Below are 19,156 nucleotides of genomic sequence, written 5' to 3' on the forward strand. Positions count from 1 at the left end.
CGTAAGGTGAAAATGCTTTGCCTGGTGTTTGGTTAACTCAATGGGTTGCTGATGCCTTAATGGAGATTAGTTTGGGAATTTGTTAAAACTTATGATAGTAGTAATTTGAAGCCATGTGTATATATATTTTAACTTGTGTAAAGTAAGACAATGTTTCATTTAGTTTAATGTAAAGCCTCAAGAACTGGTGGGCTGATTCCTGAATTTAAAGTTGCACCTCAAACATAACACTTAGGTTATGACAGTTGTTTAAAGTGTCCCTCTGGGATTTTTAAATAACTTCGCTCTAACCATCTGCTTTGGTCATAACAATACCATCATCCTTTCAACTTAAAATTTTGTTGATGATAAAAACATTTTCATACAGCGTCTTTAAAGTAGTAAAACATCCATGCCATTTGATAAAAACATCAAACAAAATTTGACACCAAGTCACAGAGATATTAGAGATACGGCAAAAGCTTGGTCAGGGGTAGGTTTTAAGAAGCATCATAAAGGAGGAGACACAGAGGCAGAGAGGTTTAAGCAGTGAATTAGGTTTAAGCAGTGAATTTCAGACCTTGGCGCCTAGGCTGTTAAAGGCAAGAGACATCATATTCATGATAAGTAGTTTAATGATTAAGCATTTAAAAAAGAAAATATTACTAACCAAAGCCCATTATGCTAAACCCCCGTTAAAAATCTTTCAGTACTGCTTCAACCTACTTCACAAGATTAAGGCTGCCTGAGCAACAGTTGTAAATGATGTACCCAGTCATTGTGACTATAGTGCATATCTCTCCTTGGCGATTTCCTACTATTGGTTCTCCTCCACTCTTCAGTTGTACAACTTCCATTCTCATGGAAACTTATCCAAAAAAATTGGTGTTTCACCAGCAAAGGCTTCTCTTACCCTTTCTGTACTGTCACCCTTGGTTCTCTCCTTAGTCTTATATACCTGCTGCCCTAGGTGACACCATTTGCACTTAAGTCTAACAACAAGTCAAGGATGAATCAAAAATTTCAACAACTGAGATTGATCGATTTTAATCAGGCAAAGGCATCAAAGAATATGGAGCAAAGATCTGGGTTAGTGATGATCTGATTAAAAGGGGAACATGCTTGGTGAGCTGAATGGCCTTTTCCGGTTCCAATGTATCTTTTTTTAGCCCCATAGCAAAACCACAGGAAATTTTCTACATTCATGGGAAGTTGTTGCCTGGCCTAGCAAAATGACAACTTATGGTCAAATAGTGATGATAGTAATAGTTTCGTTAAGCAAAACAGCACAAATGATTCATAATGAGATCTTTGCTTGAAAAGCAGATTTCGGTCTTTGTATTAATATACCAACTAAGATAATATCTATTACTCTGCAATGTATCAACTACACAATCTTCTAAGCTTTAGAGAACTGTATTAATAGGAAGCTAAATGAGCTAATTTCTAATCTGTGCCAAAGTGAGACTGGAGTCAATGCACTCAATACCATTGCATCAGCAATCTCTACTGCAGGATTTTGAAAGTTATTGCATCAGCAGCAAAACACTACCACAACAGTAAGTTAACACATAATAGTGTTCAATAATCAGCAATGTAAGTCAGTGATTTCAGCTAGCGTGATTAGAATCACAGAATTCATAGTGTAATCAATAATGTATGATGGGAAGATTCATTAAATATTTCAAAAATATAGGAGTGTATGTTTTAAAAACTGTATGGTCTGAGCTCAGACTGAGAAAGATTATGTGTTGAGTCCATTTGACGTTGTACTGATACATTCACTATTCAGTAGTGTTCGGGATCACCAGTGTGTTTACATGTAGTAAGAATAAAGTTACAAAAATTGAGGCTAGAGATGAACATTTGAAGCAGGTAGAGTCAATAGCAAGGAGTACAGGTTATGCTGTGCTAAAAATGAGTAGGCAATTAAGCTCAACAAGCCATTCAATTAGATCATGACTCACCTGTACCTTAACTCCATTTACTTGCCTTTATTCCATATTCCTTGATGCCCTTGCCCAACTAAAATCTACCAGTCTCAGTGTTAAAAATTTCAATGACTGAAAATCTACATTCTTTTGGGGAGGTGTTCAAGATTTCCACTACCCTTTATGGAAAAGTGCTTCCTGATTTTTCTCTGTTTCTGCCTAGATCCAACTTAAATTTGGTGCCACCTTGTTTTCCACCAGAGGAAATAGCTTCCTTGATTCTAACTGCGTTAACTAAAATCACTGGCTTAATACTAATCAGTGTTAAAAACATAGGAAAATAATAAGAGAAGTAGACGATATGGCCTCTCAAGTCTGCTCTGCCATTCAATAAGATCATGGCTGATCTGACCTTGACCTCAGCTTCATGTTCCTGCCTCCTCCCCATAACCCTCAACTCTCCTATTGTTCAAAAATCTATCTCAGCCTTGAACGTACTCAATGAGTCAGCCTCCAAAGCTCTCTGCGTTGAAGAATTTCATTGATTCATGACCTTCTGAGAGAAGTTGTTCCTTTTCTTCCGTGTCTTAAATGGATGACCCCTTATTCTGAAACTATGCCAACTAGCTCTAAATTCCCCCACAGATGGAAACATCCTTTCAGCATCTACCCTGTACAAGTCCTCTCAGAATCCTGTGTTTCAAAAAGATCACCTTTTATGCTTCTAAATTCCAATGAGCAGAGGCCCAACCTGCACAACATTTCCTCCCGCTTTCTATCCCCCTCCTTTCTTGAATAGGGGTGTTACATTGTGGTTTTCCAACCTGCTGGGACTGTTCCAGAATCTAGGAAATTTTGGAGGATTGCAACCAATGCATTCATTACCTCTGCAGCCATTTCTTTTAAGACCGTAGGATGCAGGTTATCAGGTTCAGGAGACTTGTCAGCCTTTAGTCCTATTATTTGCCTAGTACTTTCTCCTCCAGTGATAATGGTTGTTTTAAAGCTTTTCCCTCCCTTTCGCTTCCTCATTTTCTATTATTGGGATGCCTTTAATATTTTCTACCATGAAGCCAGATACAAAAGATTTATTCAAAGTCTCTGTCATTTCCTTGTTTCTCATTAATTCCCCAGTCTCATCCTCGAAGGAACTAACTTACTTTAGCTATTCTCTTTTTATATACTTGTGGAAGCTCTTAATGTTTTACTCATTGTTGCCCAAAGCATGGTTGTTATTGCATTATCAGCAAAAACAATAAAAATACCGCAACTCAGGCAGCTGATGTGAAAGTATTTAATGCATTGGTTAGTCTTACTTGGCACATATTAGAAATGAGATCATTTGGCTTCTGTTATTAGTGATGTTTAATGCTTAGACAGTTGTGCAGTTGATACACTGCGGAGTAATATTCTCACAGTCGGTATATTAAAAGATAAAGCTCTCATTATGAATCATGTGTTGTTTCATGTATCAGAACTATACTGTCACCATTATTTGACCATAAGTTGTCATTTTGTTACATACTGCAACAACCTATTATGTTCAAAACATTATAGAAACAGTGTCATAACAAAAAGCTCTAAACAGAAAATGTCTCCTTACAGCACCATGTACAATCAATTAAACAAAATTTAATTGGTGTTAGGGGTTGTACTGTACCTTACAATGTCCCTTCTCCTAGCAGAGTAGCAGATACGTGGAATAAATCTAAGGAAATTATTGCTATTGTATTTAATATGTTTTCTCATGTTAAAAAATAATAGGGTTTGAAGATGGTCAAATACAGCATAATTTGAACAGGTCATTTAAAAAAATATTTACATACACTGAATCAATCTGCAAATAATTCTTCCCTTTCTTTATCCTTGCCACTTTAAGCTCCACAGCAGTTTAGAACATCACAGCTATAATCTTCCAACGGTGTTTACCATAGAAAGGCAGGGAAGAGAGTTTAAAACATGTTGTGTTTTCAGCTGGGAGGAGTAGGCTGAGCAGATGGATTTGGACTTGCAACTGAAGCGTGCTCAGAGCCAGGAGCCAATGAATCATGAGGAATAGGAGCAGTAGAGGGTAAACGGCGACTAGCAAGTTAACTCGAGACAGAAAGAATGCACAACCCATCACAACTGACTGATGAGCTATTCAAACAGTTATGCTGAAAATCGCTGTGCTGGCATATGACAGCAAAGGAATCTAAAATAACAGGCAAATGCAAACATCACAGCTATTTGACCAGTTTGAAATTTAACAGGACGCATGCTTTGTGGAAGAGACAAATCGCTCAGCTTAGTCATAATGGCAATGTTGTGATTCAAAATAAGGTATCCAATTCACTTCAATGGTCTGGAAAAAACAAAACTGGGTTTGAGTGGTCACACAAAAAGGATTTGTGCATTGAAATGTAATTCGCTTCAGTGGGCTATTTACTTATCATGTACTTACAAAAGGACCCCTGTCCCCCAAAAGACAACCAAGGCTTATATGCTTCTGAGAATATGGCAATATCCGACAAGAAATTTAATTGGACAAAGTAGAATGAAAGCTCATGTCAGGTTAATAGCCTGGATTTTCAGTAGATTATCTTAAAATTAGGGGGATATCTTAGTTTTCTTTTAGCAATTAAGTATAGTCATTTGAGATTAAAAATAATTGTACAAATCATGATAGGTTAAATGATATAATGTAGCAGAAGGAATGGGTACAATGGGCCTTCTCTTGATCGTTAAGCTCATATCTCAGTTTTAAACCACACACCATCACCTGGAGCCTAGAACATAACAAAATGAAAATCATGGTGATGATCATTTCAAAGAGGTTTCTCATAAATATTTATAAACTCTATCATGTAGCCTCTTACTATCAGCCAAATGTAAGAATGCTGACAATTGTTAAAATAGTCCAGCACCCTTTTTACTAGGTCTTCTGAACTAATCTTAGAGAATTGCAGCAGTTTTAACATTTGGCTAGTAGCTAGCTATATAAAACATGAATTTTGGGAATGGGTGGTACAGGATAGAATCATATAATCACAGAAATTTACAGCACATATGCAGACCATTCAGTCTATTGTTATGATCAGGTGAGGATGGGGTCGAATGGCTCCCCTCTTTTACTCCTCCTCATTTGACCGCCACAGCTGTTTTTAAACAGATATACTTGCCAATTCATGTTTAACTCTTTGCATGCTATTATCATAAAATACACGGACAGATTTTCTTGAGTTTTAAAAAGGAAAGAGGATAGTTTTTATTGTATTTAACCTATTCTAATTACAATAAAAATGCTCAGACTTTCACATAATCTGTGTGTGAACTTCAAGTATAAGTAATTTCGAGTCCAGCAATATTAAAGGGGTGTATGGCTCTTGAAGGCTGGTGACTTGGCTGGGTTCAGGCTGAACTCAGTAGTCCACTTTTCAGTGACAATTTTGGCGTCCAAGTGGTTTAAAGGTAGCTTCTTGTGTAGGTAACAGGGCTAGGTTGAGTTCTTTTCAAAATCTGATTGCTGCACATGGGCAGTCAAAACCAACACACTGGGCTCAAAATTTGTCAGCTGGATGGAAGGGGTGCAGGCCAAGGCAGAGTGCTTTAATACACATAGGGTTCTCTTCTCACATGACCTCTCTCTGACTATCCAGTGATCCAAATATGACCGTGGTTACTGTGTTCCAGTTATCTTGATTAGATCACAGCTGGGAATTCCTCTCAGCCAGGGTCACATTATCCAAGTGATTATGTCTAATGCTGTGTGTTTACCTAGTTGAGTATCCAGGGGTTTATCTAGATGCTTTGTTAATGGGATAAAAGGCCACCAATCATCTCTTTCAAGGTAATTTTCCTGGTGCCGTTTTGTAGAAAGGCTGTCTCCATTTCAAGAGTTTTGGAAAGCAGAAGGTACAGTGTTGCAAACATGCAGCCATCTTTTACTGTGATCCCAAATCACTCGAATGTGGCATTAGCCTTTTTAAAAATTATATATCAATCAGGTGTTTCTAGCCAGTAAAGTCAAAAGCAATTTTTTGATATAAAACCATTTCACATCATCATTGTGTCTTTGTGGCTCAAAAAAGAGCTATATAACCTCATCTTTTGGTCCAGACTTTGCAGCTTACACCAAGTGCATGTCCAAGTACCATCTTTACAGAGGGCAGGTTTGAGGTCCTCGCATCCTCTGGATGAGAAACCCTTTCAACTGGCCTCTAGCTAAATATTTCCCAGTGTTGGCAACATCTCCTCTGTATCCTCCCTGGTACAATCACATCCTTCATGTAATGTAGTGACCTGAACTGTACATAGTACGCTCATTGTGGTCTAACTAATGTATTATACAATTCTAGGATATCCTTGCTCTCTATGCTTTGGTTAATAAAATAAAATATCCCCTATATGCTCTTAACTACACCATCTACCTGTTACTGATACCTTCAGGAATCTGTAGTCATGCACTCCAAGATTAATTTGCTCCTCTACATTTCTTAGTACCTGACAATTTATTGTGCCTTCCTTTGCTTTTCCCAAATGCATTACTTCACACTAATTTCAATTGAATTACATTTTCCACTTTTCTGCCTACCTGAGCAATCCATCAATATCTCTCCCCGCAGCCCCCTCAACACGCCCCCAACCTGAGACGAGTTCAGAGGTGGGGGGGGGGGGGGGGGGGAGCCATTTGAGCAGGTGGAGACCCGTGCCTTTCCAACTCCCATTGTTTTCAAGCTCTGGGTGGGAAGGGCGGGATGAGGCTCACTTAAGGGCTTGATCTTGCCACTGCAAAGTTTGAACAGCGGTAGGTGAGGAACCTGCCACACAATTTCAACCACAAAGCAAATCCTATTGGTTTGCCGGCAGCCTGCTAGGGGGTTCCCTTGTACTCAGGAACTCCATGTTTGATTGAGGCATGCGACAGTGTTTTTTTTTGGGGTGGGGGGTGTGTGGTGCTCGCAGGAAGTAATCTCCCTGCCCATTCTATTAGCTCCCTTCCCCTCTTGCCAACACTGCACACACCGCCCCCCCCCAAGTTACCCCCAACTCACCATACTTAACTCTTTCTCTAGTTCCAACATAATACCTGGTGACAGCCCAAATGCAATGCAATACCAGCAGTGGCCACCGTTCCTGGTGCCGCTGCCAGCCTCCAATTGGTGGGCAGTTTTTGGGGGGTGGGACATCTGCCTTGCACCAGGCTTAATCCAACAGAAAGCTTGATGCTATCAATGCTTGATATCAGGTGCCCCAAAAATGATTGACACAGGGTTCCCACCGGCTTTCCATTTGATGAATGGGCCCTCCGCTATGAACACTAAATCCCAGACCAAATTTCAACAGAAAAAATTAGTAATGTTTAAAATGCAGTATTAGTGTGCTCAAAACTAATGTAATGTGACACATGCAAGGAACAGGGGTAAGCATTTCACAAACCCAAATAACACAACTTATATCTGGCACTATGGCTTAAAAACAGAAACTGCTGGAATACTCCGCAAGTCTGGTAGCATCCGTGAGGGAGAAAAAGTGCTAACGTTTCAAGTCAAAGACCTTTCATCAGCCCTTTCATCAACCTGAAACGTTAATTCTGTTTTTCTCTCCACAGATGCTGCGAGACCTGTCGAAATATTTTCAGCATTTTCTTCTTTAACTTCAAATTTCTACAATCTGCACTACTTTATTTTTGTATATTTGGCATTGTGTACTCAGTTGATGGGTATATCGAAAACAGATTTTTGAGCACTAAGAAAATCAAGGATATGGAGTTAGGGCAGTAGAGTGGAGTTGATGTAAAAGTTCAGCTGGGATCTTATTGAATAGCATAACAGCAGTAACAACAAATTGCATTTTTATAGCATCTTTAATGTAATAAAACATCCCGAGGTTGTTATGATGTGGTAGATGAAGTGTGTCAGTCGGACCAAATCCACAAGGGAAACTTGGTCGCACTATCACAACGGTTTTGCAACTTATATTTATTATGGAACGTGTGCACTGAATTCAGAAGTAATAAGTCCAAGACCTTTAGAGATTTTAAAAAATAAATTAAAATATTTATTAACAAAATAAAAGATGTCAAGCATATACATAAGACTACAATTACTTACTACTAAAATTCCTAATTAACCTGACCCCCAGCTACACCCCTTTAAGTCATTGGTCCAAAATAAATTTTAGATATAAAACAGAACCAGCAAATTAATACAATAATTAACCCACTTGACAGTGAAATTCCAAATGGCTTTTCCCCAATTTCAGTCTAGTTATATAGCAGATTTATGCACAAATGCTGAAGGTTTCATAAAGGCTATTTCACACACTCCTGTTAGATCTTACATGGCCTTCTGCCACATCGTCTTTCATTCTGCTTTATATATGCGCCTCTCTTTTTAATATGTAAACCCTATTGTTCCATATGTCTTTGAACCTGCATCTTTCTCATATAATATAAATATATTTTATACATAATAAAAAAACTTTCATGTTGCCAATATATTGTCAGTAAGCTTTGGGAAAAATAAATACATTCCTTAGCTTTGCTTATCTGGCTAGCTGTAAACAGACTAAGATCCCTTTAAAATCCAAATATCCCTTCAGTTATCTAAAAATGCAAATTCCCTTCACACCTTACATACTAAGCCAGCATCCATGTTTACTCATTAGCATGTCAAGCACTTAGCTTCTTTTGATGATTTCAAACTTGCAGTCTACTTGACTCCAAATATAATTAAATCACACACAGACCTAACTATACTTACCCCCATAAACCGACTTCACAATTAAGCAGAAAAACATTATGAAAATTATTATACTTTCATCACAGGTGCTTCACTGGGTATTATAAAGCATAATTAGACACTTAGCCACATTTAGAGATTTTAGGACAGATGACCAAAAGCTTGATGAAAGAGGTTTTAAACAAAGTCTTAAAGGAGGAAAGCAAGGTAAGTGGCAGAGTGTTTTAGGGGGGGAAATTTCCAGTTTAGGATCGAGCCACACAAAGGCATGACCACTAATGGTGGAGCAATTACAGTCAGGGATGCTCAAAGAGACTAGAACCACAGGAGTGCAGATATCTTGAAGGGTGGTGCAGAAGGAGGAGGTGACTGAGATAGGGAGGAGGGAGGCCATGGAGGGATTTGAAAATAAGGATTAGAATCTTAAAATCAGGCACTGAAGAGCCACTTAAACTGTAGCCAATATAGGTCAGCGAGTACAGAGGTAATGGGTGAATGCGACTTGGTACGTATTAGGACACAGGCAGCAGAGCTTTTTGGATGACCTCTGGTGGATAGAACATGGGAGGCCAGCCAGCAATGCATTAGAATAGTCAACTTCAGAGGTAGCACAGGCATGGATGAGGGTTTCAGCAGCAAATGAGCTGAGGCAAGTGATGTTACTGAGGTAGAAATAGGAGGTCTTAGTGACAGTGCAGATATGTGTTTGGAAGCTCATCTCAGGGTCAAATGACACTGAAGCTGTGAACAGTCTGGTTCAGCGTCAGACAGCTACCAGAGAGAGGGATGGAGTTGGTAGCTTGAGAGCAGAATTTCTAATGGGGACCAAAGACAATGGCATCAGTCTTCCCAATATTTAGTTGGAGGAAATGTTTTGCTACTCTAGTACTGGATCTTGGACAAGCAGTCTAACTATTCAGAGACAGTGGAGGGGTTGAGAAACGTGGCGGTGAGATGGAGCTGGGTGTCATCAGCGTACATGTGGAAGCTCACATTTGTTTTTGAATTATGTTGCTGAGAAGCAGCAGGGACAGATAAAGAATAAGAGAAGGCCAAGGATAGATTCTTGGAGGACACCAGAGGTAAAGGTAAATGACCTACCGTGTAGCCTACTCCTGCTCTTCTGAGAAATTGTGACCATTGGTAATGAATTAATGGGCTGGGGCTCTTTCTGTAGAAAACAGAAGGCTAAGAATCCTAATAGAAGTGAAGGGGTTTGATTGGGTAGATGTAGAAAAGACTTGCTGGGAATCCAAAACTAGAGGCCATAAATATGGGATTATCGCTAATAAATTCAACAAAGAATTCAGGAAAAACTTCTTTACCCAAAACATAGTTATAATGTAGAATTTGCTGGTATTTAGAATAGCTGAGGTGAATGACATTGATGTTTTTAAGAGGAAGTTAGATAAGTACATGTGGGGAAAGATAGACAGATAGGATTTGATGGTGTAAAGCTGGAGGAGACTCGTGCAGAGCATAAACACCAGTACAATCCAGTTGGCCAAACAGAATTTACAGCACAGACACAAGCTATGCAATTATATCTAAGTGATGGTCAGGCTTTTGTTTTGGAAAACTGCAAGTGCACTGTATAGCATTAATCATCTCTGCTGTCCAATAGAAAGCTTACAGTGGGAACACCAGGAAATGCCAGTCTTATCCCACTGATGGGAATGCTATAAAAAGGCTGTAGCAGGTGCTAAACATTATTCTACCTCACCAGTAAACATTTTAAAATGGGCAATCTCTGACTTGTGTAGAGCAGATCTGCAAATTCTTCTGGGTTGAAGTAAAGACAATTTGTTAATGTTGAAAAGATTTGTAATTAAAATTGCTACCATATTACTGGAGCTGTTGGAGTTAAATTAACCAACCTTCAATTTGCATCAACATTGATCCAGAGTGGATTCAGGAGATTGGTTTCTCAACTGTGCAATGGCAAATATGGTACCAGCTTACAACATTAAAGGGTCAATGGATCTGAAATAGTATCACTGGTAACTATCATGTTACGTAGTTTACATGCAGCTTTGACAGGTGCCCACTGACCCGAAACATTAATGCTGTTTCTCTCTCCACAGATGTTGTCTGATATGCTGAGTATTCCCAGCAGTTTTTGTTTTTATTTTAGGGGAAAATCAGTGTTGGGTTCAAATCAAATTTTGAGCTCACAGTAGAGCCACCTGCCTTATCTGTATAAACTTTAAAGTGGGCATGATGAGATGACAATCCAATCTGGGCATGCATGATTCATTGATCAGACAAATGTTAGCAACACTATTATCCAGCAGATGGCAGGCTTGTATATCTATAAGGGACATGGGGGCAAAAATAAGGGCGATCAAGTAAATAACTGTGTGTAAACCAAATTGTCAAACGCAAGTATTGGAACTTCAAAATAAAACAGCAAAGTAATATTAAAGATAAGTTGTAAAAAATTGAAGGTAAAAAAAGGAAACTTGCTTGAAATTGCAAAACATTTTGCGCTAACACAAAAGTATTAGTATAATTTGACTATGCCACTTTTAATACTACTTTCTGTTGGCCCACTGTGCCATGCACTATTCCCAACAATGGAGCTGCTCCTGGGCTTCCACCACTATCCTAAAACAATTTGTCCATTAGTTATCTAGGATAATGTCTCTTCCAATTTCCCATTTTCTACTGGGTGAAACAATAAAATCAGAAATTTAGTGCATGAGGAATCATTTCTCAAACTCCTACACTATATGAGAAACCATGGCTTGAACCCAGAATGAGCTGACTAGTTCTCCATAGTAGTACATTGTTGTGCACACAATTATGTTGAGCAGCATCAACTGCCTGCTGTAGACAGTGGTTATGATACTGGGCTCTCAATCCAGCACCATGTTGTGAAAATAAATTTAATAAATATACCAACTTTTGGACTGGCACCAGAAAACTCTTTTCATTAAAAAAAACAAATGGTTTGCGAATATCTTTCTTGGAGGGACTAAACATGATTGAGTCCCACAATATGTGATTGACCCTAAACGATAGAAACTATTGTGCAGTTAATGGGCGGTACAAAATGTTGCAGAGAGTACATTTCCATGAAAAATGCAAAGGCACAGGGATAAAATAACAGGAATTATTTTAGGCCAGGTAGCTGAAAAAGGAATGCGGGGGAAAACTAAACAATTCAACTAGAACAAAATTACCCTTTTAATGCCACATTGGTCCTGGATACTTACAACCACTCTAGAAAAGCCCAGTACAAATTTCATCTTAGTGTACTAGTGTCCGAAATTGTTCTTCCCCAAAGACCAAAGGGATCTCTGATACAAGACAGAGATCTGGATCTCAGAGCTCAGCCTCTTTCCCGCTCCCCCCTGTTGCACTCCCAGCATTATGGTAGAAAGAAAGCAGAAGCACCAAGGAACTGTAGCACTATTTTGTTAACTCAGGAATGAATTCCTTTGCATCAGCAGATGATAACAGAATTCCTTTAGGTGAAGCTTAAAACAAATCCTTTGGTTTAGAATTGGTACATATCAAGTGCAAAGGGTGAAAGAGAGAGAAAGAGAAAAACAAAATGAAATTTAATTACTGTAGATTAAGAGATTACTGGTTTCATTGAATAAAACACCAATCTACTGACTATAAATTTTGGAACACACCAGTCATTTTTGTAAATATCACTGGTCAGTCTCCCATGAAATTGTACATGCTAAAATAAAAGAATATGGTATCTTACTCTCTCTCCCTTACCCATTTCTGTTGTCTTCTTTGCCTTTTATCATTTTCTTCTTTCTTCATTGGCAAGCAAAAAGCAGAGATGGGAAAAGGAGGTTTCCAATGAGGGTTGCAGGGAAGATGTAGCCTGTAGCTCTCAGTGGTTCCCTTCATCACGCATGATTCTTCTACCTTGCCCCCACCCCACTCCCTCATCTCTTGAACTCTGCACCCTTCACATCCACTACACTACTATAACTTGCTTCATCACTAAACCAAACCTCCCCTCAATCCCAAGTGTTGATGCAAGAGGCCTCTTTATCTTCTGGCCCTAACTTTCTATCTGCTTCTCTCAAGAGGCTTGGTTTGCTCTCAAAATTCAACATGCTTGTTTTAAAAGAAAACTAAAATTAGGATGAGGAAAGGAACTCGTCCACCCCTTCTGTGTCTCACAGGTGTCAGCAATTAGAATATTTATGTTTTGTACCCAACAAGAACAGGTGATATAGGTGGTTTGATTCAAAATCCAACTTGTGTTTTACTTTGAAAAATTATCTGAAATTCAGAGGAGGAAAGACACTCTCTTAGTTCAATATGCTTTCTGAAGTTATAGAAAACAAAACAAAAATTGCAATGAATATCTAATCAATACTGAATTAAACAGCACACAATGCACACTAATGTACAAGTTTCTCATAACTTAAGATTTCAAGTGAAATGAGATTTCACTTACCCTGACACTCTGCCAGCAAACTCAATTATATCCTCTTTGGTACGAGGCCCTCTGTAATTGTATGCAAGATCTCCTTTTAACCTAAGTGAAAAGAGAAAAAAATTGAACAGCTTGAACAATTGTACATATGTTCAACATTATTTTGTCTTACAGGTAAGTGAAGTGTATTGGTGTTAAGACACGTGGAAAATTGCAATGTTAATTCTTTTCATTTTCAACTTTAATGCATTAAGAGTGCTGTGTTCACAAACCCTCGCACAATTTTTATAAACATTCTCAAATTAACTAGGATGTTTTGAATGTGAAAGGCAATTCAGTTATTTGTTGATAAAACACATTGTTGTGTCACATTATGTCATTACAGTTCGTGAGACTCTGCTGTGCAAAAACTGGCTGCTGTTTCCCCCTAGGTTACAATAGCGACTATGGGCAGAATTAAGTTCTTGTGATGGGGGACCACTCCACCTCCCCCAGTTGGGGAACCCACAAGAGCCCTACATTGCTTCTGTCTGGGAAAGCTAAGGTGGCTATTTAAAGTGCAATCAGGCAATTAAGTGGCTAGCAACAGGTCTCCCATGTGATCAAGGCCCCAGCAGGGTGGAAAGCCCACCCAAAAGCTGCCAGTCAAAGGCTGGCAACTCTCCACTGCCAGTTGCGCTACTGTGAGCAATGGCTTCTGTTGACTGTAATATTCTGAGTCCTTCACCAGGGATCCCTGGAGACAGGTGCAAGGAGGTGGGGCTGATGTGTGGGCAGGGGGTGGCTTTCAACCACCCTGTGCTCTCTCTCTTATTACTGCACCCCCCCACACCCGCCTCAAACTCCAACTTCCCAACGCCAGGACTCACGACTGGGTGAAGAGTGCCTGTCAACAAGGAAGCCTCCTCCACTGCCGCCCCCCCGCCCCCAACTCCCTGCCAGTGAGGTCACATAGGCAGCTTTTGGGAGGCATAGGAAATCCGTGCAGGTCCTCTTAATCCCTGAGCCACCATTAAATCGCAGTGGGCACAGGGATAATTGCCTTTAAGTGGCTCGATGATAAGCCAGTGGGTGGAATTCTTATATTGGGCCCTTCCCACCCTCTACTAAACTGGGGACAGTTTTCCCGATGCTGGGAATCCGAAGCAGGTACTCCCACCTGATTCTCTCGCCTTCCCCTGCCACCATGCCCATCCCAGTGGCCTCCAGTAAATTCAGCCCTAAGTCACTTACTTGTATGAAAAGTACTCTCAAACAGTTTTGATCATGAAAGATTCCATACAAATGCAAGTCTTTCCTTTATATTGTTAAAAATATAAAAAAACTGGACCTCGGAAGGGGGGGGGGGGGGGGGGGGGGGGGGGGGGGGGGGGGGGCCCCCGGCGCGGGTGGGCGCCACTGAGAGCCACCCCTCCACCCTTGCTTCTGACCCCCCCCGTCTCCTCCCAATCTTACTTGTGTCATGCGTCACTTCATGATCCTGGAACTCAGATGCCTGTCCCTCCAGTAGCAGCCATGGACTCCCCAGTAGCGCTGCTGAGCAAAAGAGTTGCCAGTCTCTGACTGGCTGGCAGCTTCGGTAACTAAGACTTCCATCCTTATGGGGAAGGCCTGCTGATGGCCTCACCACTGCCTAACATTTGGATCAGCAGATCTTCCCAAAAAGATGCAGCACAGGTCTTTTGCCAGCTGGAGAACCCCAACCCCTCAACAAGATTCTGCCCAATATCTCACGTGACTTGGTGTTATCTTTTGTTTTAGAATGTTCCTGTGAAGTATCTTGGGCATTTTATTATGTTAAAGGCACATTGCAAATGTTGCTGTTGTTGTAGGTGAAATTAAAAATGACTGGTAACCAAGTTCGTCTCATTTTGAACAAAGGAAATAGTTAGGCAAGCCAAATTCCAAATCTCCCCATCACCATATCTCTACTCCCTGGCCTCTGTTGATCAACTCGAGTGCAATGTACTAGGCCACAGCTACAGTTCCCATTGCTTATGACTACAAATCTCAGCATGCATCATGCCAATTCAATGCACAATACAAGGAAGCAACATAGGCTCATGAATTCAGTGAGTGGCAACTGCAGAAGGTGCAGGTAGTGCCAGTAGGTGATGGTGGGAGAGATGATCTGCAACAAACAAGATGGAACTCTCAAAGCATTGGCATGATAGTGGGGAGATTTGGAATGAGATTTGCCTGATTATTTCCATTGTCTAAAATAAAGTGAACCTGGATTACAAGAATGTTTATAATCTTAAGGGCTTAGACATATTTTAAAATAATACCTATTGGGCACTGGATGCTGGATTACATGCAGGCAGTGCTAAAAGAAGTTTAAATTTTATTTACAGAAGGTGATTACCAGCACAGCCCTTTTCATTAAATATAAATTACCAAACAATTAGCATTCATACTCTTCAACCTTTCCCTTACGATGAGCATTTATTTATACTTATAAGTTCTAATGCATACAGGGAACAGCCTTGAAGTATTGAACATTGCAATGCCAAATAACATCATTGTGGATACAAATCATTTTCTGTTGCATGATTAAAGGAGGGTAAAAATTCAAATAAAATTAAAGAAAATGTCCTTAGAATCAGCAAGATTCAGCAATTACAAATGTGCTTCAGTAAATACACTAGATCTTTAAAATTCAATTAAAATCATAAAATTTTACAGCACAGGGAAATATTCAATGCATTATATCTGTGTCAGTTCTCAAATGACTATCCACCAAATCTCATTCTCCTATACTATCTTTTTAACCAAATATTTATTCACTTCCCTTATAAAGATATTGTGGATTCTGCTTCTGGTTTTTGACATAGTACTCTATATCTGAATAGCTTTTTGCATCATAAAACTCCTAACTTCCTTTGTTTTTGTGATAATGGCTTTAAATCATGCATTCTGGCTAGCACTCACCAACCAGCGGAAACAGTTTTTCTCTATTCACCTTAGCTAAACTTCAGACAAGTTTGACACTTCTGCTAGGTCTGCTGTTAACCTTCTCTGTTCTAATGAAAAGAATTGCAGTTTCTCTAGTCCCTCTTCATGATTAAAACGTCTGATATCGTCTTAGGTGAAGGTTTGCTGCACTATCTCCGTACCTTTGATATTACTCCTAAAGAAAGACAAAGCAATCTTTCAATTTAAATCTTACTAGTTAATTGCAAAACTGGCTATACATGCCATATCTATCCACTGCCAATTCAGATATACTGCATCAATTTTATGCTTGCATACAGGATCTTCTGGCAGGTAAATAAAAAAATCCCTCACAACAAATGTTTAAGATCCACAAGGAGCAAGTTTTAAAATGCAAAGTATTAGATCTAAAATTGCATTGTACAGCAGTTACTCTGCTAGAATCACTAGGATTACCAATCTGAAAGACTGAAATCTGTGCAGATCATGGAAATATCTATAGAAAGGAGGAACAATATCAAAGTTCTTATTAATAAATGTAGAATTAGATTATTAAACTTGTCTACACAAGAATTTCTACACTTCAGAGAATTTAATTATACAGTACTTTTAGAGATAAATGCTTATAATTGCAAGTGGACCTTTCTTCCCTTTTTGTGAGGCCAATAGTCTTTAAGGTGAAGGTGGGGGCACAGAAATTAGGGAGGCAGTGATGGTGGAGCTACTGAAGGTCAGGAAGTGGTGGATGAACATCCTCTTGTTGGAGATTACGTAGAATGAAGACAGAAACAGGCCAATGGCCCAACCAGTCTCTGTGCTCGTATTTATCCTCCAAATGAACAGTAATCTTAATCTCACATGCCTGCCTGCTCCCTTTATCCCCACCTATTATCAACCTATTATTAAATGCTGGCATGGTCTTTGTTTCATTCACTTTGGTAGTGCAGTCCACAGCTTCATAACTTTGAATGTAATGGATACAGAGATGACAGACTTTTTAAAAATTATTCTGCACCCATTTTCACAGTGAAAGAGAACAAAGTTTCGGCGTTATAAGAAAATCGAAAAATAAGTCAAAGGAAGGAACTTGGTGGATTCAGTATAAGCAAAAAATAACAGAAGGCAAAACTCGCAAATCTCCAACACTTGATGGTTTCCAGCTCAGGCTGTCTAAAGAAATTGTTGAGGAAATTGCAGATGCAATTTCACAAAGTTGTCTAGATTAGGAAATGTGCTTATGGATTGGGAAATTGCAAATATTACTTCACTGTATACAATGGAAGAGAGGGTGAGACCAGGTAACTACAGGCCGGCCAATTTAACATCAGTTGTGGGAAGTTATGAGTACTTAGACAAGTATGAGTTGATCTAAAAGAGTCAGTGTGGATTTGAAGAGTAGGTCATGTCCGACTTATTTAGTTCCATTTCTTTGATGTCATTGACTTAATGGATAAAGGAGTGCAACTACATGGAGTTCCAGAAGACATTTGATAAGGTTCAAGAGAAATAAAAAAAAAAATACATAACTATGAGGTAACCTTGTAACATGGTCTGATAATTGGTTGTGAGGTAACAGAGTTGAGATAAAGAGTTTGTTCTCAGATTGGTAGGATCTGTACTGAGATCTTAGATTTTCACAATAAGTATTAAATGGAGGAATAGAGTGTTGCAAATGACACCAAGTTAGTCGGAACAGGAAGTTACAGAAAGATCATAGACCAATTAAATGATTGGGCAAAATGTTGGCAGATGGAGTTCAATATAGGGAAGTGTGAGGTCATTCATTTCAGATCAGAGATGGGCCAAACAGAATATTTTCTTAATGGCGAGAACCAAGGAGTTCTGCAGTAGCAAAATGGCTTAAGTGTCCATGTACACAAATAAATACAAGCTGGTGCATAGATTCCAAAAGCAATCTCAAAAGGCCAATGAAATTATGGCTTTTATCTCAAGAGGGCTGGAACATAAAAAGTGCAAAAATGATACTGCATTGTCCTCAGTCTGTCCCACCAAACACTGTGCTCATCTTTTCCTTTTCCTTGTTTGTCCTTTGAGGTGAAGATGAACATGTTCATTATCTAGGGTGTTTTGTAGGCTTCCGGTGGGTACTTAAATGACTGCTAAGACCGATCTGCGCCCGAAAGGTTCTGTTGCAAATGATTGAGTTTTGAACAAGTTGCTGGCTTGGGATTTTCTCTTCTTGTATTTTGTAGTCTGCCCTTCAGCAAGAACACATTCAACTTAAAAGAAACCAACATTTAGAAGCCCAAAGAAAGTATTGCAAAAAGGCCATTGTAGTAGATAATTTTCAGCAATTGGCCAAACTTGATGCTAATCAACAGATGGCAGATGCAGTTAAGCCACAATGAAATGCTTCCAAGATTTAAAAGATTTTGTCTAAACATCAGATTGCTGTGAATTGCTATGGAATTGTAAATAATACTTACAGGCTATTGCTATATGGAGCCACTGTGTCTGAAGTGGCCCTAAGTTCCTTGGCAATGCTAATCCCAAAGAACTGTTTAATTAGAGCGAAACCTGATGATCCGATAACCAGGATCTTCCCCATCGAAACATACCTTCATAGATTAATGGAATATTCACAAGCCCAGAATGAGTTTGTTGCAATATGCAACGTGGTATAAATTTTGGGAGGGGCTTGTGGTAATTATTGTTACACGTGTGATTTTTGGTAGTTTTAAGAAATGCGTTTAGCAGTAACACGAGTAGCAGCATCGCACATTCTGGAGCTTCTCAGAAAATAAGTTTAATAAGGGGATTGGATGAACTGAAACCAGACAAGTAAGCTAAAGGAACAGCAGCGACAGAAGAAGCAACTTTACAGAAGGATCCATTTTTAAGGTTTTTAACTTCTGAGTTCCACTCATGCTGTTATGGGAACAGTGTTTTTGAGTTAATGTACTAATTTAACTTAAAAGGGAGCAGGGTATGATGTTTGTAAGTTGATGGCTGTTACAATAAACGATGAAAAAGCAGAGTTGTGAGCTTTGACCATTTTCTCTACACGAACAGGTTCAGGTCAAACCTTAGAATTAGGAGTATAAGAGGCAGGTGCAGGTTCACGTACCTGCAGTTTTGTCTCTGCCTCTGATAATGCGTTTGCTTTTGAAAGAGGCCGCACCGTTTATTTGGTTGCACCAGGTGCAACAAGCCTGGGT

At 39.4% G+C, this 19,156-nt stretch overlaps 1 protein-coding gene across 1 annotated transcript in view; it reads right to left on the minus strand.

The window, feature by feature from the left end:
* The window catches only part of LOC121278666 (protein disulfide-isomerase TMX3-like), a 141,173-nt gene that overhangs the window by 64,183 nt on the left and 57,834 nt on the right, over positions 1-19,156 (minus strand). The window contains exon 6 of the mRNA XM_041188978.1: positions 13,065-13,145. Coding sequence (XP_041044912.1) covers positions 13,065-13,145 — 81 coding nt within the window. The remainder of the gene's footprint in view (positions 1-13,064; positions 13,146-19,156) is intronic.

The sequence above is a fragment of the Carcharodon carcharias genome, chromosome 6 (genome assembly GCF_017639515.1).
Source record: "Carcharodon carcharias isolate sCarCar2 chromosome 6, sCarCar2.pri, whole genome shotgun sequence".
NCBI lineage: Eukaryota > Metazoa > Chordata > Chondrichthyes > Lamniformes > Lamnidae > Carcharodon > Carcharodon carcharias.